We start from the raw sequence: 22,351 nt of genomic DNA on the forward strand, positions 1-22,351 counted from the left end.
CAACTTATGCATTTCAGATTGACCAAGGACTTCCATTTGATGTAACACAGCAAATTTGGATACTCCTACTGTGTGTCATTTGCCATAAGGATGGAATTCCAATTAAAGTTCTTTTGAGGAAATAACTGAGCTGTGTGTCTTTGTAAGAGCCCTTTATGCTGGTGTTTGAAGTTCTCTCTGCACCTCTGTTGTCAGGCTGGGGTGAGTTACACCCCCTAAAGAGACTGGAGAAGAAGGTGAATTGGGGATTTGCCCTGGTATGGGATCCCACCTGTGATGGAAAATTTATTCTGTTCCTTGTTAGCGGTCTCTGGGCATCTCCTTGTTGATGTTATAATTAAGTGCTTGATTGATTATTTTCTAGAGCAGGGATTGGAGATGTTGGATACTTAAGCTGATCCATTAGTGAGCTCTTGTGACTGGGTTGTGATGGGGGAGAGAGCAGGATGCAAACCCAACACAGTGGAAGGTGGGAAGTGTGGAGGAGAGCAGTGATGGTGCTTCTTTTCTTCTGGAATCTCAGTCCAAGCTTTGCTATTTTACCTTTGAGTGGGGATTTGGCTGTGTGAGCCTGTGTGGCAGAACTTGAGCAATGTCATATTTGAATCCAAAACAATCTCTGACATCGTGGAAGCACTTTTCCTTCCCTCCCTCTTTCTGAAGGGCTCACTCTCCACCTGCTTTCCTGCTTGGCCGTGTTTCTTTTTGTTTCCATGAGCAAATTCCCGAGCACATATGGGCTGAGCTGTGTCTCTCGTGCTGTGTCTCCAGCAGCACAACCTGAGCAAAGGGTTTAGTTGTCAATCAGCATTGCAAGCCCTCAGGAGCAGGTTCTACTTCTGCCTGTAGAGCACAGGGATTTGCAAATTTGGATCAGGTCTAAAAACTGCCTTTTGTTTTCCTTCTAAATTTGTGCTCAGCAGTAAGTGCCAGAAAAAGGTTATTTAATTTGAGTCCATTGGCCTGGCTGATGAGCATCCTTTCCATGACTGCGTGGAGATGGATTGTCTGTCCAGAGAGGGATCATCTCCAACACACGCGGCCTTTGATCCCCCGGGCTCAGAGGTTGCTCCGGGAGCGGCTGCCCGGTGACATCTGAGCCCCAAAGGCCAGCAGAGCACTAAGTGGGGAGGAAGTGCTTGGAGCACTGGTCTGGTGGAAGGTGTCCCTGCCCTTGGCATGGTCTTTAAGCTCCCTTCCAACCCAAGGCAGTCTGGGATTCTGTGAGTCACTGGAGGTGCTGCCTGCGGTCCCATGGGCCACGGGGCAGGGAAAGGGACTGCAGAACTGGAGCCTGGCAGTTCCCGGAATGAGGAGAGGGAGCTGTCACGGGGAATCCAGAGCACTCCGTTCTCCTGTCATTTTTAAGGATGATCCATAACGTGTGAACATCACCCGCAATTGAGGCCTAATTGCGTTTCTCCAGCGAGCAGGCGGCATTTCCAAGGGAGCTTAAACGAGCACTTAAGGGATAATGCTTGGAGCAGTCCGGGGGGGGGCTCCGTGCCCAGGCCGGGCTCCTCACAGCCAACTCCCCCAGCGCTTTTATCCCGCAGTTATTGGGCCATTATGGCTAAGTTGTCTTTTACTGCCTTGGATTTCTTGTGCTTGTGAGGGGAGGGATGTGTAACATGACCCAAAGTGGTCTTGTATGTTTTAATCTGCTGGTTTAATATCTTATGGCTTCCTGCCATTATCCCTTTCTGAGCTGGACCCTGGAGTCACTCCTGGAGGTTTGCTGTGTGCGAAGGCTGAAGGCAGCTTCCAGCGGCTGCAGCTTGTGGCAGGCAGAGCTGGCCTTGGCTTGTTCTCTGTGTGCGTGGGCATTGGTGACAGTTGTTCCCACCTGATGATCCCACCGTGGTATCCTGCCACGCTGCCTATTCCAAGGGTTTTTTTGTCCTCGTTGTTTTCCTTCAACACTTCCATCCCACGTGTGCTGAAAATCAGTGGCATTGCAAAAGCTCCTGCTGTTTTCCTCCAAAAGAAACCCACTTCCCTCACGCTGATTTGCTGTTGGTGTGCAGCTTTTTCTGCAGGCTGCATCCCAGGCTGTTTCCCGAGGGAATTCCCGCAGGCTTTCAAGTGGTGCGGGGTGTTTGGATCAGAAGAGCTGCCAGCACTTCATCTGCAGCCAGGAGGGAGCCGTACTGCGATCGCGGCGGGTCCCACACGGCAGCTCGTTACTGCCGCCGTCATCCTGACGGATGCACTGCCCGAGGAGCGGGAGGAGGATGGGAGCGTGGTGTCTGCTCCTGAGGGGGCTTCATAGCACTTTAACCTGGAGTAACTGTGACTCTTGGCAGGGTTAGGAAACGGTGAGTTGAGGGGAATCCGCAGGAGTGAGCTCCATGGGTCCAGAGCTGGCCCCGGACCCGAGCGCAGGGGGACAGCCTGGCACTGGGAAAAGCTGGTGCTGATACAGCATCCCAGCCCGGCTGCAATCCTACCACACACCCAGCTCATCCTTCAGCTTTCGGCAGCTTAATCAAATGGTCCCATTTCCCTCTTCCAGCTGTGCCCACTGCTAAGTGCCTGGAAAATGCATCCCCGGGGGAGCAATCCTGCAAGTGAGATGGAAATGACCTGCCGTGGCTGCATTAGTCTCGGTGTCACCGCTCTTGCCTCTTTGCTGTTAAAGGGTTTTTACCCTTCCTGTGCTCCGGTGGCACTGGCTCTGCAGTCCTCACCACCTCTCTGCACGGGAAGGGGGCCTGGGGAAACGCTCCTCACCCAGCACATTCCCTCTGGCTCAGCGCCGTGGCCGGGGGGGCACGGAGGGCTCAGGGCCCCCCTCCTGTTCCACGGGAGCCCCCTGCACAGCCCAGCCAGAGGGAGAAGGAAAGGAGGCTGGAAGAGCCACGTCCTGAGCTCTGTGACACAAAGTGCTGAGGAGGCAGCTCTGCCTTTATCTGCACCCGTGGCCACTCAGCAAAGTGAAATGAAGCAGCATAAATTTAATTAATGGCAGAATCTGGCTTGGTGTCGAGAGAGGGACACAAAGAGAATGAGCATGAAAACAAATTTTTCAGTGAGTTTATTAACCCCAAGGTTAGACACTGGTGCCAAGGTTAGATCCCAGACAATAAGCCCCACAGGGCCTTGTCTCTGCTCTGGGGCTGGGACACGGTGCTGCTGGGGGCTCTGGGGTCCCCCATGCCTTCCCCAGGCTGACCCTGCTCCAGGTGGTCAGAGGAGTGAGTTAGGGCAAGAAAGGGCTGGTTTGGTTTTGTTTTGTTTTTAAAGACAGAAATACAACAAAGTGCTTTTCTTGTACATTTTGTTTTGCTTTTTTTCGAGGAAACAAAACAAACAAGACTTGTCCACAGCTAGGGTAAGTGACTGACTGACTGAATGAATGAATGAATGAATGAAGGCAAACCTGCTACATCCTCCTTGCCATGGAATTTCAGCTCCAGGAACCTCCTGCCTCCTCCCGTAGTGCTGCTTCAGGGAAAGAAAGTGCAATAACTAACATAATTCTATGGTAATTACATTGCATCATATAATTCCATGACTTACATAAATATAAAGTGATTTCTCCTGTAACATCACAGCTACACAGGCTGTGCTTGTGGGAGAAGGTGCTGGATCCTTTTCCAAGTAGTGTTGCTCATGCTTGGCCAGGCCCTCAGTCCCAGGTAGCATTTTTGGGATGTGGTCCTACACTGGGGCCTGCATTAGTCTGGCTGTGCTCAGCTCTCCTCACCCCTCCCTGTCCCTGAGAGCTGTAGCAGCCCGAGCCCCTGCTTGGCTCCACTGCACCCCTTGGTGTGGGATGGCATTGTGCTGGAAAAAACCCTGGGAAAAATTCAGGAACTTTTGATTGCACAAGGAAGCAAAAGCATTGTTTTCCTCCTTTATTGAACTTTGGCAAATAATATGTGTGTGTGGGTTTTACATCAATAGCTATAAATAAAACTTCGAAAGCAATGTAATACTTGTCATTGAGATAAAGGACATCTATTGGCACAAATCAGTGAGTAAAAACCCTTTAATGATAAAATAACATTCACTCTTTAGCTACTTTATTTGTCTGAAAAACTCAGCTTACACTCAGTTCAACATACCACCTTCCACAAAGTTAAAAAATGACATAAAATGACATAATAAAATAGACCTTAAATTTCATAATACAAGTACCTTGGCAAATTCCAGCCAGCTGGAGCAGCTTGTGCCAGCCCCGCTGTGCCCTTGCCATGGCCTCACATACCCCTTGTTGCCTCTGGACTGAGGAATGCAGGTGTACTCGGCGCCTGGGTTACAACAACTGCGTGTCGGTGAGGAGTGGTGGCATCTGCCAGCAGGGCTCTGCCGGAACATCCCGCTCTGCTTATTGCGGAAGAACGTGGAAAGCTTTCTGGAAGATTAACCACTGTTACAATCATCAACTGTCTTACAAAAACCCTTATTCAAAGTTCTTGTGTCTGTTACTGTCTTTGGCAGAGAAATCAGGAAAGAAAATAACCCGACTATATTACACAGCTTTCATTATTATCACAACCTACCGAGTAAGGCCAAATGAAAACGTCTCCTTGCACTAATGAGAGCACATCTCTAATAATACCCTTAATGACAGACGATATCAACACTCAGAGGCCTCCTCAGGAGACTGCCACCGCCCCCTCCCCAGGCCTCCTTTTCCACGCAGAGTACAGGGTACGGAGCAGTTGGTTTGGCTTTATGTCCAGTACGGTCTGGGATCAGGGGGACATCGGGGCTCCGAAGCTGGACCCGGAGAGAAAACATAACCCATCCTTAACCGGAGGGGCTCAAGCGTGAATCTGGACAAATCAAAGGGGGATAAAGCACCTTAACAAAACCTGGCCCCAGGGCAGGGGTGGGCAAGGGGCTGCCGGAGTCAGGGCTGCCCGTGGGGCAGGAGCAGGAGCAGCTGGAGCGCTCGGATGGACACCCGCCCGGCCCGTCCGTCGGGCCAGGTGACACGGCTGGGACGGCGCTGCTGAGCCCCGGCTCGGGTGTCCCGGCCGTGCGGGCACAACAGCCGCGATGGCTGGGCCGGGCAGGAGCGCGGCTGAGGCCAGGGGCGGTCCCCGAGCACCCACCGCGGCCGCTCCTGCTGTGCCCAGGGGCTGCCATAAAGCCAAAGGAACTCCTGACCCTGGGAGAAAACGCACAGCAGCCTCCGTGAGGAGCAGGACGTGTCCTGCCAGGGGAGTGAATGAACCGAATCGCTGGGGAGAAGCTGCCGGTTGGCCAAACTTCTCCTCAAATGGCAATTTCATTGGGGTTGAATTTGGGTCTGTTTAACACAGGGACAGACCAGAGCCGATCTGGACACCCGCCCTGAGCAGTGCTGAGCTGCGCGGGGCGAAACTGGGCGTGATTTCACAGCGTAAATGCAAACACAACTGCGCCACGACTGCGAACAGCTAACAGGCTCCATGCATAAATAAATACCATCAACCCAAAGACCTCGGCCCAAACCCAAAGGAAGAAGTTGCCATTAAGAACCACGATGCATCACACTGCTAAGGGTTTGCCTCATGCATAAACATGGGAGCGCTGATTGGCAGTTGCTAATTATAATACTACACCGTCACACAGGACAATCAGCTCTTCAGACCAAGTAGCACGAATGTAGAAAATAATTTTTTTCCTCCTTTTTTTTTTTTTTTTTTTTTTTTTTTCAACAGAGCAAATGAACACAGATTGTTTCTTCAGCAAAATATGAAACTGTAAACTTTGGGCTCATTCTGCAACTTTTCCCCGATCCATAATAACAAAAAAAACCCAATGGGAAGAAAGACTGACGTACATTTTTAAGCGCACCTTCTCCGTCTAGTACAAAAGCACAACCTAAAACATATAAAGCTTCTTCTTCTGTTTTTTTTTTCTTTTAAATCACAGTTACCAAAAAGAAACAGTGAATAATTTATTACATACGCTATAATAACATTACGCTAAACAGCTATTCTCTATGAGGTATATCTGAGAAAATTCGGTGAGGGATTGCACGGTCTGCGTTGCCAACATGCCCAGTTCGTAATAAAGCTTTGGAACCATGGAGAAAGAGACATCAGGGACGGGGCGGGGAGGAGGAGGAGGAGGAGGAGGAGGAAAAAGAGGAGGAGAGCCTTTGGTATTATCAGGAGTCTGTTCTTTGCAGGGCTGCATTGCAAAGCACCACAGTACAAAAGCCCACCAGGTACGATTCGGCGGCCCAGTTGAAGCTGAGGTATTCACAGGAAGAATAAAAAAAAGCACAGAGAGGTCTAGACTGGCAAAATCGTTGCTTTGGTTCAAGCAAGGCACTCGTCCCGTGGTAACATCACTCTTTGCAAGTGAAGCAGGAGTCGGGGGGGCCGCGGGGACCCTGCCAGCTCTGGGGACTGTCTGTGTCCGAGGGCACAGGGACAATCGGCTCCCCCCACCCAGAAGGCATCCTGAGAATTATTATAGCTTTGTATTGAAGGAACACAGAGACAGAGAGAAAAGCACACTTGTCAAGTCCTACCGTTTCCAACACAGACTTAAACCCCCAAAGAAATACAAAATAAAAGGCAACACTTAATTAAAGCGGAGCGTTTGTGTTGAGCTGTCGGTAACCTCTGTGAATGCAAGGGCACAGATTCCTCAGGGATTCCTGGGCCCTGCAGCAGCTGTCCCAGCCTGGGCTGGGCTCGGGGAGCGAGCAGTGCCCAGGGCTGGATTCGGCTCCTCAGAGCACTGCTTCACTCCTATAAACAGCAGAAAGCAGGCTCAAAACCCAAGTGCCAAAGGGCACCGCTAATTCCCCAACCAAACAACCAAACAACTTGGAAGTAATCACTCAGGAACGTGATGCTAATGGAGCTTAATGTAGCCTCACTTCATTGCTAACTTGAGAAAAGTAATTAATTGATTTTTATCTGAAAACGGCAATTGTAAACAACAACCAAAGGTGAGGAGAGGGAGCAGCTCCTGGATCTGTGCACGAACCCCTCCCCTGCCCCGGGCTCTGCGGCCCCACACCAGCCCTGGGCTCTGCTCAAGCACGAGAATAATAATAATTAGCAATGCTAATTGCTGCTGCAAACACACCCCAGAGCGGCCCAGGCAGCGCCTGCAGAGCCTTTCCCCAGGGAATCTGAGGATGGACAAAGCCCGGCGTCACCTCCAGCTCCACACAACCGCTCCACTGGCGGGACCTGGAGTGGGAACGGCTCCGCGTCTCCAGGCGGTTTTGGCTGGCAGGAAGGAGAAAGGAACACAGAAAAGGGCATCACCAGAACTGGCAGCTTCCAGGGCAGCGTTTCTTTGGGAATCTGGGCTCTGCTGGACGTTTCTGGGTGTAGGAGAGAACAGTGGGAGTTATCAGAGAGCACAAGCAGAATGCAGACCGCACAGAGAAAGAAATCTTTGGTATCTTTGGTATCATCAACACGATTAAAATTACAAATGGAAAAGTCAGTGAGGTAGCCTCTTTGGTTCTCACTAGAAATAGAAAGGTTTTTTCTCGGGTTTTTTTTTTTTGCTTTTTTCCTTTTTTTTTTTTTTTTTTCCTTTTTCTTTTTTTTTCCCCACACACAGAAGTTCATTCTTGGAAGCAGCTAGTTTAAGGGTTTCTCTCTTTTTGCTTGGCATGAATTATTTTCCCCCCAGCTTAAGTTTTAAGAAGCCACAAAGTTCAGGCAAAGTATCCCAATGTCTTTTTTTTTTTTTTTTTCCTATTTTTCTGAACGCACAGTTTTAGGTTGAATATTCATTGCTTGTCCTTAAAGTTCGCTCTGCTGTTCTTACAGGAAATCAGCTGTAGTACTTTATAGATAACTCTAATTTAAAAATAAAAACTCTACAAGGGCATCCCCGGGTGACAATGAATAAGTTAAATAAATAAGTTATATTATGAAGGCTTCATGTGCCATAATAAAGGTATGTCACACTTTCTAATCAGGAGGGAAGAGATTAACTTAAATAATTTAAACGTTGATATTTAAACAATAAAATGAATTAAAGGAAGGAATTAAAACTAGGCTTATGTTTTATGGAACGAGTCGCTCTTGCCCTGTCTGACAGAATCTGGCTGCTCTAAAAGGCATACCAACTCTGGAGGGTATTTACTAGCAGGCTTCGCATCCCCGATGCGCTATACAGCAGTCCTATGGATAAATAAGCAAAGTTACTCCCAAATGAACTCACAAATGGCTGAACTAAATAGATACAAATAGCTAACATCAGAGCCTGACCCCCCCATCTACATTCAGGCAAAACTCCCACTGAATTCAAAAGCTAAACCAAAACACAATGGGATTCAGACTGAACAGAGATCTCAGGACCTGCCCTAAGACTAAATTAAATAAATTACATTATTGAGAGATAATATATTGGGTTAAAACCCACAGGTGTCTGGGAAAAAATAAAACCATTTAAAACTTTGCCTTCTTAAAAAATTTAAATAAAAATTCCCCATAATAAATATAAAGGAGGCCAAGTATAAAGTTTCCCCATCTCATAAAAATACTTGGGAATTGTGACAAGCGAGGGAAGCGCTGGCCGTGTCCGAAGCCAGCACACTCCTTGCAATCCGGGCTGGTTCCCGTGCCTTCCTTGGGGAGAGGAGAGCCCTGCCCTCCCGCGGGCGGAGCGAGCTTTGCTGGCCGAGTCCTTCGCAGGTCTTTGGGTTCAGCTGTAGGTAAGAGAGATCCACAATAAAGCTTTGCAACCGAAGTCAGTGAGCACATTCTTTGTTCCTGCACGGGACATCCAGCAATATCCAAGGTTTCTTGAAAGTTGAATTCATCTTGGCTGTGCCCAAGGTTGTTACTCCAAGTTCCCGGTCCAGAAGATGCTGGGATACTCTCTGTACACACGAGTCTTTCGCAGCACAATAAATAAAGCAACAAGTTACATTACACAGCTCTATAGATTCATCAGTGCAGGGCCTAGAGGTGGAACACAACTGCTGGGGTTTGGTGTGGTGCGGGCAGAGCAAGCACAGCCTCTGCCCACATGGACAAGAATCTCCACCACAGTCTTTGGCTCCGACGCTCCTCGTCTGAGGGAGCTGCTACATAAAAGCCTACGAGAGTGGACAGTGAAATGGAAGACGTCACACAGGGCATGAAGAGATGCAGGGATAAAAAATGCAGCAGGATTTTCGGGTGAAAATGGATTGTGACTGTTGACAGGTTTGAGGCCCCAGCCCAGAGAAGCCTCACGTGTGTTGCTACTCTGTAATGTTGCATAACAAACACTTCCACAATTTGGAGAGAATTTCACTGAGGAGAAATCTGTAAGTAATTCAGCGCCTGATTTAAACCCCCTTTGTTGGGGCTAGTGGATGAGCTCTGAGCAGGAGCAAAAAGCCCAGCTCTTTGCTCCCAGGCTTCACCAGAAGCTGTGGGCAGCTCCCCTCTGCGCCGTGGCAATCTGGATGTCCCTCAGGCGAGTGTCCCTCAGGTGAGGTGAGCCTCATTGGGGTGTCCCACGTGCTCAGAGGATGCTCATTCCCTGCGGGATACAATGCACTTCCCTGCCCTCTCACTGCAGGAAGGGGAGCTGAGGAAGGAGCACTGGGCTTTTCACTGATCCTGCGTCATCCCCTGGCACTGCAGATTGCAGGGGGACACTTCCAGCATGAGACAGCTCCCCTGAGGGCAATGCCGAGTTCAAAATGCACCAGGGGCTGGCCTGATGGACACTTAGGTGGGAATGAAAGTGGAACTTCAGCTGGGCCCTGCTCCACAGCCTGCTGGCTCCAAACTCTGCACTCAAATATCTGGCATTTGGGTGAGGAGCCCTCAGGACACATCGACACAGATTGGGACCGTCTTTTAGCAACTTTATTCCATGTCTGGCTACAAGGATTCTCCAAATCTCTTTGGAATCTGCCAAAGGATCCTTTGATCCCCAGAGCAGGCACATGCTGTCAATTCAGCTGTGAGGACCCTGAATTTGCTTTCCAGAAACTATTCCTGTCCTGAGCAGATGAGGCTTCTTGATTTTTTTTCTATTTTGAGTGCAGTCACCGGAAAGTGACTGCAGCAGTTCTGTGAAGCAGTTAAAATGAAGCCCTTGCTTAAAGGCAGAGAGGAGCAAGATGTGCTCCAGCTCTGATGATAAATTTGGACATGTCATGATGTGGATCATCAAGACCTGGACCAAACAACATTACAAGGCTAACATGTCAGAAGCAAGCCCTGAACTGCCCCACGAACTGCTGAATACTTGGGTTTGGTTCAGGTGGAGGTTTGGAGCCGGGCTGTGGTGCTGCTCAGCACTCACAGTGACAGAGATGGGAACACACATATTGCAAGTTTTATCCCTGGGGAGGAGGAAGAAGGGTGGAGGTCACTCCACTGATGTCACACGCAGGAGGGTGGCTGTTCACAGCTCCAGACACACAGGAGAACAACACACAAGTCACAGCCAACTCACAAGTGTTTCCTGGAGGGAGGAGATGCACCAGGGTAGTATCCCAACATCCTGCACTTGGAGTCCATGCAGCTCTCAGAGAGATGCCGTGTGGGGCAGAAACAGGGAAAACATAAATAAACCCACCCTTCTGGTTGCACAAAGACTCACGAGTGGTTACCTGTCCAGAGAACAGTGGGACTATGTGCATTAGTCATGCAAGAGGAGAAACAAACTGAAACACAAGTAGTGAGAATCCTCATCTTTGGTATTGTAGCTGTTGAGGTTTTGGTTGCTCTGTTCCTTGTTCTTTTGAAAAAACTGCATAGGCACAAATTAAAGACAATCTTCAACTTTAAGATGACTTGTCAAATGAAGCAGCAATTGTACTGGCTTTGCTTTGTTCTCATTCTTGTCAACCCTTTCTTTGAGTTCTGCTTCCGAAAATGTCCAAGATGTCTGTAGAACACAGTGTGGGACTCGTTTGCTTCCTGACATGCTTCCTTGGTTTTTTTTTAATTTTTATTTTATCTTTCAATGGAACAGTTTGTTGCAGAAGAAGTAGGTGCAGAAAACGTTTCTTTGGTTTCGATTAAGTAGTACATAAAAAAGTCTCAAGTGTCTCTGCCGGCCGCCCAGGCCGGTCACCAGCCAGCGGCCGTTGCGCCGCCGCCAGGGCGGCTCCGCTGCACGGAGCTGGAGAGAGGGCTCGGAGCTTGCCAGGCTTCCCCAGCGCCAGCCAACCACCCGCACCAGCGACGACAAAGAGAAATGGCAAGTTATAAACATCTTTGGCTTGCAGAAATCCTGTCTCTTTGGTGTGCTGTGTTCCTGCCGGCTCGGGGAGCTGGCAGGGAAAAGGAACTTAGGGATGCGATAGAGCTAAACGTGGCACATCTGAAATGGTCAGTGGCATCTGAAGGGCTTCTTTCTGTTTCTTTTCCTGCTTGAAAGTACCATAAAATACTGATAAAATGAACAAAAATACACTGAATGCTGAAAAGGTTTTGGTAACAGCCATTGCCGAGGAGAAACCAGATTCCCAGAAACTAAAAAGGATGCAATAATGTAAATTAATCTAAGTCTTCCAAAACATTGTGTTCACTCCATGAACTGTAGTAGTTCCATCGCCCTCCTGAGTGTGCATTAGGTACAAACACAGAGCTTGTGAGGAACTGCCAGCTGTGCTTGAGGCTCGTGCCGTCTCCGCGGTGTTCCCGGGATGTCAGGCTGCAGCTGGCACAGCTGCCCTGGGCAGCCCAGGGCCGGACTGTGGCTGTAGCTACCGGCTTTGTGCTTGATACTTTGAGCTCAAGAGAACTGAACTTTTCGAACAAGCTGATTAAATTAAACTAAAAAAACAACCAAAAAAAACTTAAATCTGATTTTTTTTTCCCTAAAACACTTAACAAAAAACCATGCCTGAGTTTAAAAACAGGGTCTTGGGTTTTTAGTATCCGACTTTGTGCTCCGTTGTCTTGTGGCCGCAGGGTGGTGTGGCCAGCACACGGCAGGCACCGGGCACGGGAGGCTGCCGGGCTGGCAGCGGCTCCCGCCGGCCACGGAAACCTGGGGCTCAGGAGAAACCTGCCTCAAGAACGACTCTCCTACGTTTCAGACCTGCTTCGCCTGTCCTGAGCATAGTAATGTGTGGAGAGAGGTTAATGTGGAGCCTGCGCCTGCTAAGACTGACGAGAAGCCGTAGGAATGTCCTTGGGAACAGCTGGGCTGGGCTTGGTTGCGGGGGGGATTGTGCTTTAGTCTCCAGCGAGGGGCCCTGCTGCGAAGCCGCTCTCTCTGCACCGTGCCGGCCGTGCCGTGCCCCTCACGCCTTGGTGCAGGTGCTGGGGGCTGAGGAGGAGCCCCCGGAGCTCAGGTCGTCCTGCCACTTCTCCAGGCTGCGCCGGCGGGCGTTCATGAAGAAGTTGCTGACGGTGGTGAGCTCCAGGCCCAGCTGCTGGGAGATGGTGATCTGCATTTCTTTGGAGGGACGCTTGTTCTCCTTGAAGATGGCGAAAAGCGTTCGGCGCTGGAGGTCCGTGAAAACCAGGCGGGATTTCTTCTGGGAGTTGTTCCGCTCTTTGTTGGGCTCTTGCTCTTTGCGTTTGCAGGCTGGGAGGGGGTGGCAGAGACAGAGAGAAAGCGTCAGGGTAGTGCCCACAGACCCCGCCAGCCACCCCGATGGCAGGCACTGTCACATGGCAGGGGCAAGTGTCACCGCCTGAGCCAGCACCACTCTGGCACATGGCACCAGAGGGCTCCCAGAGGAAGCCAGTGGGCTGCATTGCTTTTACATCCCCAATACCTCTCAACAGCCAGGAATAACAGCTGTACGTAAGTTTTGTCCCTTTAAACAGCCCAAAGCAAACTCCAGTCAAAGCCCCAGTAGCAGCAGCTTTGTGTGAGTACCAAGGGGGAAAAAGCACCATGGACCTCCTTGGCCTCCCAGGGCAGGCACTGGCTCACCTGGCCCTGCCCCGCTCCTCCCCTGCTGCCTGACTCCTGCAGTGCCACCACCCCAGGGCACCGCTCCCATAGCCTGTCCCCCTTCCCAGGGCATGTCCCGAGGGTGAAGCCAGGCAGAAGCACCCGTCGGAGCTTAGGTCACGCGGGGCAGCAGTGCTGGACCATTGCTGAGCGATGCTAATGGATCCTAAAACCCATTCGTATTAATAGCTGCTCTGTATTTATTAGCAGAGAGAGAACAGCAAGTGCTGAAACCAATACCGCTGCCGGAGCACAGCCACACTTAAAAATAGCCTGCCCAGGCCGTCTGCACTGGGCACAGAGAGAAAATCCATATGTTGACATGGTTAGGTAATGTGCTGGGACAAAATGAGCCCAGAGAATTGATAAGCGGGCGCGTTTTAAGCAGCCCTGTTAAATAATTCTGCAGGTCTGGAATGTGAAATGAAGCTAGCCCAAAAGTAAAAGTCAGACTGTGGAAACGTCTGTAATTAACCCAGTCAGGGCTGTACCTGTGTGGAACCTGGCTCAGCCACTGTGGCACTGACTGCCTCCTTCTGTGCAGGGACAGGACCTCACAGCATTTCTGCAGGAAACCGGAGTATTTTCTTGGAGTGCCTGACCCTGACCCCTCTCAGCTGCTAAATTCCAGTGCCTGCAGCAGAGCTGCCTCTGGAAGGGAAGTGAAGATCAGACCTCAAAATACTCCAAAGCACAAAAGAAGGATGGTCCTGAAACCCAGACAGGGGCTGCGATGAACATTCCCAGCACAGCCCTCCCGGAGCAGTGGCACCAGCACAGGCTGGCAGCAGGAAGCAGCAGGGATACTCCCACCTGGACACGCCAGAGGCATCAAGATGAGCCTGCACCTGTGCTCCATGGCCAGGCTCGCCTCTCCGAGGCCATTATCCCAGAGGCAGCAGGAGGGAAGAAGCTGGGCTCTCTGACCGCACCTCTGACACTGCACAGATAACATCCAAGTGCCTGTGTGAGCTGAAAAAGCAGACGTTAAGCTGGGTTTACTTGGCCACAGGTCCAGAACCCATGCGGCAATGTCCCCGGCGCTGGGGACGTGATGAGCACCGGCATCTTTGCTGCAGCTTCTAATCGGTTCCGGGACACTGGGACGAGTGCAGTGTTTCCTACCATCACTAATTTATGTCCTGAGATACTCTGCGTTTTACAGTTATTGGTATCTGATAATAAATAATGCAGAGGTATGTGCTTTTTGATGCATTCAGTAAATACTTCCCTTGAACTGTTGAGTTTGCTCTTGAAAAGGCCCCACAAAGGCAAACGCTGCGCCTGACGTGCATCTTTCAGCAGAGAAAAATGGGGTGAGCACTCTAATAAAATCAAGTGATTTTCCGGGAAGAAAGAGAAAGGTTTTAACAGCAGAGGGAAGGGAAGAGACCATCTGGATTCAAAGCACAATTTGATTTATTAGCTGTGGTTAAACCTGAACATACCCTATGAAAGAAAATGGACAACCAGCAAGAACTGAAAGCCATAGCTGTGGAAAAAAATATACATAAAAATATAAAGTAAAAGATTTTTCTTCTGCATTGGATCAAAGATGCTCTTCAATAGAAACAATACAGGAATTGCTCAGAATTGGGGTCAGTGCTGCCTCCTGTAGTGTGGACTAAAGTGGTGACCCATGACTTGAAGGGCATTAAGAGGGTGCAGGGACCCGACATTGCACTGTGACACCCTGAGTATCATCACACTGAATTTCCCTACTAATAGCTCATTTGTCTGACTTTCTGCAACAATTACTCTGATTTTCCATTTTCTTCCCCACAAGAGAGGAACTTTCCAAACAGCCAGAAATCCTGAAAAATATCTAGAAGCTCTAGTGCTCAGCTCAGTCCCGCCCTGTGCCCTCAGGCATGGGGCAGGGATGCTCCAGGGCGTCCCTCAGCTCCTACACTTCTCCAGGAGGGAGACAGAGATGAGGACACGAAGGTCACCAGCATCAGAAGGAGGAAGAGGCCCGGGCTGGGTCCCAGGGGCCGGAGCAGTGCCCGAGCAGCCCCAGGAGAAGCAGAGCCACTTGCTGGGATACTGGAATCATCACCAACACAGCTCCTGTGCCTCTCTGGTTCTGGGTCTTTTAAACTAACGGCAAAAGTGACTCTGCAGCTGTGAAACAAAGAGCAGGTGCTAAGAAGGAGCCAAGCAGAGAGCAATATTCCCTTAACCCAGCAGTGTGTCCTCAGTCTCCATTGTTCTAAGGACAAGCCGTGAATATTGATCCCTCCTGTGTGGTTTGTGTGGGTGCAAAGTCACCCAAACCCAGTTATCTGCCTGATGGAACTAAAACTGCTCCTCTATTCGATTTTGGAGAGGACTCAATGTGAGGGAAATGTAATTACTCTGGTAATACTGAACACAATGAAATGACCATCAAAGCATTTTCTAAAGATTTAAAATGTTTTTCTTCTGCTGTGATTCACTTAAAGCAACCCCTTGTATATCCCTGTTACTACAATCTCTTAAAAACTAGGCCTCAGAAATCAATTTGATTACCTCTCTGAATTAAGTATGCACGAATGAGAGCGATTGAGATCAATACAAATTAGGTTAAGTACTCCGCTGTGTACAAAATCATTATGGAACAAGGAGCAATCAGAATGAAGATGCAAATAATCACATTGTCGGGGTGGACAGCCAGTGCTGCTCATCCCAGCTGCTGCACACACACCAAACTCCTAATGTTTGAAATCCTAGGAATGCCCTTGATGGCATTTAGCCAGAAAAACAGATCGGATGTGTAGCACAAAGTTAATTCTGTTCTTCCAGAGAAGATCTGCTTGCTCATCCATTGTAATGGTGAGGTGTTCCCTGTTTGGAGATCCAGGGATTCCTGCAATGCTCCGATAAAGGAGTTTGCAGCCTGGCTGTTTCCAGCCAGGAACATGTTCTCTTGGTACCCCACCTGATTTTTCCCTCTCAACACGGAGGAGAAGGAGGTGTGTGGGAAGCTCTCCAAGGAAGACCTCCTCTGCTCTTCCTTCACCTCCTGCAGCCCAGTGCTGCTTGCCAAAGCTTAATGCCTCGGCACAGGCCCCGTGCTCCCATCCCATTATGAGGGAATGAGAACTGCTGGAAAATCACCGCTGCTCATAAATATGTTCCCTGCTTACTGAGAGATATTTTGGTCTTGGAGACAATTTGCGTTTTGGGAACCTGCCAGCCTCTATCGCTTGTCTAATAATTCCTCTGAGCAGCATTTACCAGTGGTTTGAGTCCCTTTTTTCTCAACAGAGCGGTTTGATTTTATAGCTCAAAACCCCCAAACAACCCCAAAACACTCCAATTTCTTTTTTGATTGCATTTCTCTCTGCCATCAGCGAATTGTCTGGCTGATGTTATCACCAAACCCATTTGAGATTAGTCTGTTTGGTATGATTTCTGTGTGCAAACCCCTCTATAAATCAGAGAGCCTTTTATGTAAAAGTCTGCAAGATTGATAGAGCTGGATACAAAATCTTTTACCTTGGAAAAAGAGATGTATTATCTGTCCCATTGGATATAGTGCTTTCCCTGCATATTCATCGCCCAGGTATGATGGGCTTTTTCCAGAGAAGACAGGAGACAAGATGGGAGCCTTAAATACAAACAGATTGCTATCAGAGGGAAGGGAGTGTTCTTCTTCGCTGTGTCTAGTGGGGATAAGATGAGAAGCAAAGGGTTTAAAAGACAAAAAGCGAGATTAAGGCCAGTCATTAAGGGGTTTTTTGTACCTGTAAGCCCTGGAAGAGATAGCTTAGGTAAAAAATCCCCCTCTGGAGATGCTGAAGGAAGGGGCAGACTGTCAGGACAAGTGATGTCTGCAGTCCCTTTCAGCCCTGCTTTCCCTCTGAGATCCATTCTCTGCACACCTGCAGAGCCCCGTTTGCACTCTGAAGGCAGCTCCAGGGGAGCTGCTCTGATGAGGAGTGCTGCCTTTAGTGCTCGGAGGCTCGGCACAGCCGTGTTGGTACTGCAGGAAGCTTGTCATCTCCCCGTAATGGCTAATTGGAAGGGAAGGAAAAGCTCTTGCAGCTGCTGGATGGCAGCGACAGCCAGGACAAGGTTTTGTGAATAATACCAGGGAGGAGCACCAAGGATGAGCACCCGGGGCCACAGCGCAGAGCAAAAACGCTCCTACAGAGTGTGGGAACAACCGACACCAGTTACTGGGAAATAATCTTTGGGCAAAAATGTTCTCCCCTGTATGCATTACTCGCCACAAATAAATTGTGGCAATTTTCAGCTGCAGAGGAATACTTGAGTTTGGGATATTTCAGTTCAAACAGTGATGGGCAAGAGATACAGGGGAAAAAAGAGATGCTGGGGGAAAAAATCTTACAAGGAAATAGTGAAGAACAGTTTCAGAATGAGTAACACATGATGGCCGATCAATTGCTTCTTTTAAAAAGTAGGGGGGGAAATACAGAAATGCATTTAATCCAAAACGTACTCAGAATTAACTTCATCAAATCATCAAGAAACTGATAAAACTCGTTTGCTTTGCAAAAACAGGATTCAGATTTCTGTGTGGCAGAAACGCCTTCAGGAATGATGTGGGACAAAGAGCTGGGGCAGGGTATTCTTTTGGAAAGCGGGTACATGAGAAATATAATTTATCAGCTGGCACCACAATTTCCCGCATGGATTGTTCAAACGCAACCACTAATCTATAGCTGAAGAGAGCACCAATACGTCAAGCCACTAAGCACCTTTCAAAGAACCTTTACATACCTGTATATTTAGTTCAATGGTAAGACATAGCTTTATAAATACATAACGTGCCTGATACAGATGTTATCATGCCTTAATTTTTAGCTGGGGATACAGACAACAAAATAGTCTCAAAATCCAGGGAAGAAACATTTGGTAGGGCACAAAGAGGCAGAGGATGGGTGGACAACTGTCCACAGCCCACTCCTCACTGTGAGTCCCCTCTCCCTGGCCTGGAGCACTTGGGGGTGCAGGGGCTCAGCCCTGGGATGTGACACTGCCCACTCCTGGTACTCCACGCACGGCTCGCCGGGCCCGGGCCAGGGAGAGCCCGCGGCCACCGCCGGCCCCGCGGTCTCGCCTCCCGCTCCCGCCCTCCTCCCTTCCCTCCGTCCCTGCGCTCGTCCCTCTCCGCCGCTCTCCGTGGTACTGACAGGTCTGAGACGGAGCGGGGATCGGGCAGCTCTGCACAAATGAGCCCTTGATGGTGTCTCGGTACGAAAGTGTTTGATCATCAACAAAGCGATCCGGCACCGCAGAAGGCAAACAGGCGGCGGAGCGCTCTGCTGACCCCGCAGAAATTTAGGGATTGTCCGTCGGGTCCGCCGGGGCTTTCCCGAAACCTTGCCGCGGCGGAGAGGGAGGGCGGGAGGGAGGGTCCGGAGCCCCGATTCCCCCGTCCCGAGGGCAGCCCCGCTCTCCCGGCGAGAAGCGGCACGAGCGCGGGTCCCAGCCCGTTTTGGGGACGAGGTGCCGGGATGATGCCGCCGTCGGGGGTGGTTTTGCGGCAAAGGCGTCAGTCCGACCCTCCCAAAGCCCCGGGGGCAGCACGGCGTCCCCGGGAGGGCACTCGCCGCTTCCCCGGCTGCAGCCGCAGCCAGACCCCGGGCACGGGGACCCCAAAAGGGTGCTCTGCCCCCGGAGCCCCAGAGCACCCGCGGAACTGCCCGTGCACAGCGCGTCCTGCCCGCACCTTCCCGCACACAACCCCCCAGCGCCGCCCCCTGACTGAGGAGTCCTAAAGGCCCCCAGGAAAAGACAATAAGCACAGAAATAATGAGATTAAGTTAGATTAGGCTAGAATAGGATAGACAATACTATATATCTTCTATAATAAGAAAAAATAATAAGCACACCCACGTTGCTACTGCTCCCACAGGGAGAGGAGGATTTCCCTTCAAGGACAACAGATTTGCACCCGACTTGGAGTGCACCCCACAGGAGAATGGGGCAAATAGCTGGTGGGTATTTTTTGTTTTTAAAAACCTGAAATACTTGTGGCTTTTCCCCCATGCTCAGAGGGATTTAAGCAAGCGGGTAAAGGGAGAAGGAAGCACTGAGGCAAAGGGGCCGCATATTCACACGTGGTAATAAAAGGAAATTAAAATAATCGATTTCCTGAAGGGAAAAGTAATTTGCAAAGGTCTTTCCCGCTCCATGGGGAGTCCACGGCCACTCAGCACCTGAGCTCTCTCCAAACTTTACTCCTGGATGCAGAGGCATTCAGGGGGCCTGGTAAAGCAGAGATCCAGAATTATACAGGCATAACTCTGCATGCAGCTGTGATTCCTGATTTTCTGCTCTATATGCAGGGCTCCACGGGGAACCCCCACCCGGGACCAGTGCTGGGAAGGAAAAGCACCAGCCACATTACTGGAAATGAGCCGGCTCAGGTTCCAGATCAATGAAAACTGGGTCCACGCGTTGATGCTCCTGTTGCCAGCATTAATGCTCTTTTAATCTTCTAAACATTATCTGCATCGATTTCCCTCTCGATACACGTTTGTTTGTGAAGGCGACATCACCGCGTGCTCGGCAAAAAACTCAAACCCCTTCTGTCCCTCTGACGCCCCTGTCAGACCCCGGCACCTTCATTTGGTGGCAAACAGAGAAGAGCCGGATGCCCGCGGGTGCTGGAAGGGACGAGTTTGCAGTCGGCGTTAGAGCCGAGCAGGGGATCAGCGTCCCGCTCCCGAAAGGCAGCACAGCCGGGACTGCCCCGCAGCTCGGGAAAGCCCGAGCACTCTCCACGGGGATTCTGGAGACCCCAGGCCGTGGGTGTTTAACCCGCAGCACCTCTGGTTAGAGGTCGGGCAGGGATTAAGGCCATCAATCATCCACGGCTCCTCTTCGCCCTGCTCCGTCGCATCCCAGCCTCTGCCGGCAGCTGTTCCTCGTGCGGGAACTCTCTGTGCCCGTTTCCCTACCGCAGAGACCCCCGTGTCCCCTCAGACCCCTCCGGGTGTGCCGGCAGAGCGGGCAGCCCTGGGAACAGCCCGCTGTGTGCCTGCCCACTGGGAAACGATCTGCCCGCGTCGGGCTCAACTGAAATAAAAGGGCGGACTCGGTGGCACAAATATCCCAGGATTTTCATCGCTGTCAGAGCAGAGCGCCTCGGCCCCTGGCCCCCGCCCCATGCTGCGGTTTGTCCCACGCGTGTCTGCCTGTGCCACAGCCCCCCGTGTCCTTCTACACCCACGTCCACGGCCGCGTGGGTTCCGGGGAGCGGGAAGGCAGCCCCGGCTGCGCTCCACGGCGGGGCCCGGCCCGCACTTGCGCGGGACCGGCCAGGGGGCCACCTCCGGGCACCCACCGCGCCGCGGGCGCACCCCGCACGGCCTCACGGCAGGGACAGCTCTCGCTGGGTCTGTCCCGCTCACCTCCGGTGCGAGCGCTGCCGGGGGTCGGTACCGGGGGTCGGTACCGGGGGTCGGTACCGGGGGTCGCTGCCCGCCGCCCCCCCCGCGGCCCCCGCAGAACAATGGGGGCTGCGGCGCTCCGCGACCGCGGCAGGGGGCGCCCGCGCGCCCTCCGCGGACAATGCGGCCGGGCCGGGGCCGCGGGGGCTGCGCGGGGTCCGGCCCCCGCCCGCTCCCACCGGCCCCGCCTGTCCCGGGACGCGGGTCCCCCCCCCCCCCCCCCCCCCCCCGGTGCGCCCGGCAGCTTCGGCAGCCGCAGGAGGGACGCTCACGGAGAGCGCGGTGCGGTGCGGAATGCGCGCCTTCAGCACCCGGCCCTGGAGAGCAGCCCCGGCCCCGCCGCCCGGCAGCGGCAGCGGAGCGCGCCCCTCCGCCGGCCCCGAGCCCCGCACAGCCTCACCGGGCAGAGCCGGGCTGCGCGGTGTCGGCGCTGCGGGAGGCGGGGTCCGGCTAGCTCGGCACAGCCCCGCGGTTCACGGCGGAGCGCGGAGCGGGGAAGCGGCCGGGCCGGCGGAGGACGCACTGCGGGGCCGGCCGGTCGGCGCTGCGCTCCGAGGGTCGCGCTCCGCTCCCCGCGCGGCACCGGCTTGCACCTACCTGCTAGCCGCAGGGCAGACATCCTCTGGAACTCCGGCTCCTGCAGCCACTTCCACATCCTGCGGAACGTCTCCCGGCCGGACTTGAGTTTACTCCAAGGCTTGGGGTTCCGCAGCAAGTCCGAGAGGGTCCCCTGGGAGCGGCACAGCACGCGTTGGGCGAAGATGGCCTGCGGGATGCTGTAGCGCTTCAGCTCCGCCGTGATCCTTTGTGCCACCTCCTTGGTGTTGATCTCCTCCAGCTGCCCCGCGCCGCTCCCCTGCGGGCCGGCGGCGGGGGGCGGCCGCTCCCGGCCGGCGGGCAGCGCGGGGCCGTGCGGCGGCGGCGGCGGCCCGGGGGGCGCGGGGTGGTGCGCGCCGTTCAAAGGCGGCAGCATGGCCGGGGGCGTCCCCAGCCCCCGGGGCAGGTGCTGCTCGCCCCGCGCCAGCATCGCCGCGTGCGCCTCGAAGTTGGGGCTCAGCATCTTGTCGTGGCCAGGCGGCCCGTAGCCGTGCAGGCCCTGCTGGGAGCCAGGGAGCGGGCCCAGCCCGTTGCCCAGCGGCGAGAGGCTCTGCCCCACGGCCGGCACCTCCTTGTAGGGCCCGTAGAGGCTGTTGACGGCCGGCAGCCCGCGCTCGTCCCGCATGAGCGCGAAGCCGCTGCCAGCGCTGCCCGGCAGGCGCTGGTGGTGGTGGTGGTGGTGGTGGGCGTGCGGGTGGGCGTGCGGGTGGTGGAACTTGTCGGAGACGGCGGAGATGGGCGGCAGGGGCTGGAGCGGCGTCAGCGTGGTGTAGGTGCCGCTCATGCCCATGCCGGGCGGCGAGGCCTCGCAGGGCACGCTCATGGCGTGGTGCAGCGGGATGGAGAGCTCGGGCCGGTACTCGGCGGCGCCGTCCAGCAGCGAGGCCATGCTGGGCACCATGGCGGGCCGGGCGGCGGGGGGCAGCTCCTGGTGCGGCGGCGGCGGCGGCGGCGGCGGGGGGGGGGGCGGCACCCGGAGCGGCCCCGCGCTGCGGCCGCCGTGGTGAGGGCTGGGGCTGCCCATCATCTCCGGTTCGTGCCCCGCCGCCCCGTGCAGGCTGCCCAGCGGCTCCATCGCCAGCTCGGGGTTCATGGCGCACGTACCCGGTTCCCCGCCCAGGCACCGCCGGCCGCCGCGCCCGCTCCTCATCCGCTCATCGGGGCGGCGGCCGCCGCGGCCCGGGGCCGCCCGCCCCGCGGGCAGCGGCGGCTCAGCCGGGCCCGCCGCGCCGGCCCCGCGCCATGTCCTCGCCTCGCCGCCGCCGCCGCCGTCTGCGGGCGGCGGGAGCTGTCCGGGGCCGCCCCGCCCCGGCCGCGCCCGCGGGGCCGGGCTTACGCCGCGGGCGGGCGGGCGTGAGGGCGTGAGGGCGGCGGGGAAGGGCGGGAAAGGCGGGCGCGCGGGAGCATTGGTGGGCTGGGGGTCGGGGGGCGGGGCCTCCGTGAGGGGACGTGAGGGGACGTGAGGGGACGGCGGGGCCGTTAAAGATTCCGCCGCCTTTGTAGCG

General features: G+C 53.4%; 1 protein-coding gene across 3 annotated transcripts; it reads right to left on the bottom strand.

Annotated features, from left to right (window-relative positions):
• Nucleotides 1-3,845: 3,845 nt before the first annotated feature.
• On the bottom strand, nt 3,846-21,996 carry ONECUT2 (one cut homeobox 2). 3 transcript variants are annotated; one of them, XM_053932613.1, is made up of 3 exons: nt 21,835-21,939; nt 20,847-21,771; nt 12,182-12,468 (listed from the first exon to the last, which is right to left on the bottom strand). In XM_053932613.1, the coding sequence occupies exons 1-3, from the start codon at nt 21,937-21,939 to the stop codon at nt 12,182-12,184; spliced, it is 1,317 nt and encodes a 438-aa protein (XP_053788588.1). The 3 variants fall into 3 exon arrangements, with proteins under 3 accessions (XP_053788589.1, XP_053788588.1, XP_053788587.1); XM_053932614.1 differs by lacking the exon at nt 12,182-12,468 and adding an exon at nt 3,846-4,360 and having other exon boundaries at nt 20,847-21,939; XM_053932612.1 differs by having other exon boundaries at nt 20,847-21,996.
• Nucleotides 21,997-22,351: the final 355 nt, after the last annotated feature.

Source organism: Vidua chalybeata, chromosome Z, assembly GCF_026979565.1.
Source record: "Vidua chalybeata isolate OUT-0048 chromosome Z, bVidCha1 merged haplotype, whole genome shotgun sequence".
Classification (NCBI taxonomy): domain Eukaryota; kingdom Metazoa; phylum Chordata; class Aves; order Passeriformes; family Viduidae; genus Vidua; species Vidua chalybeata.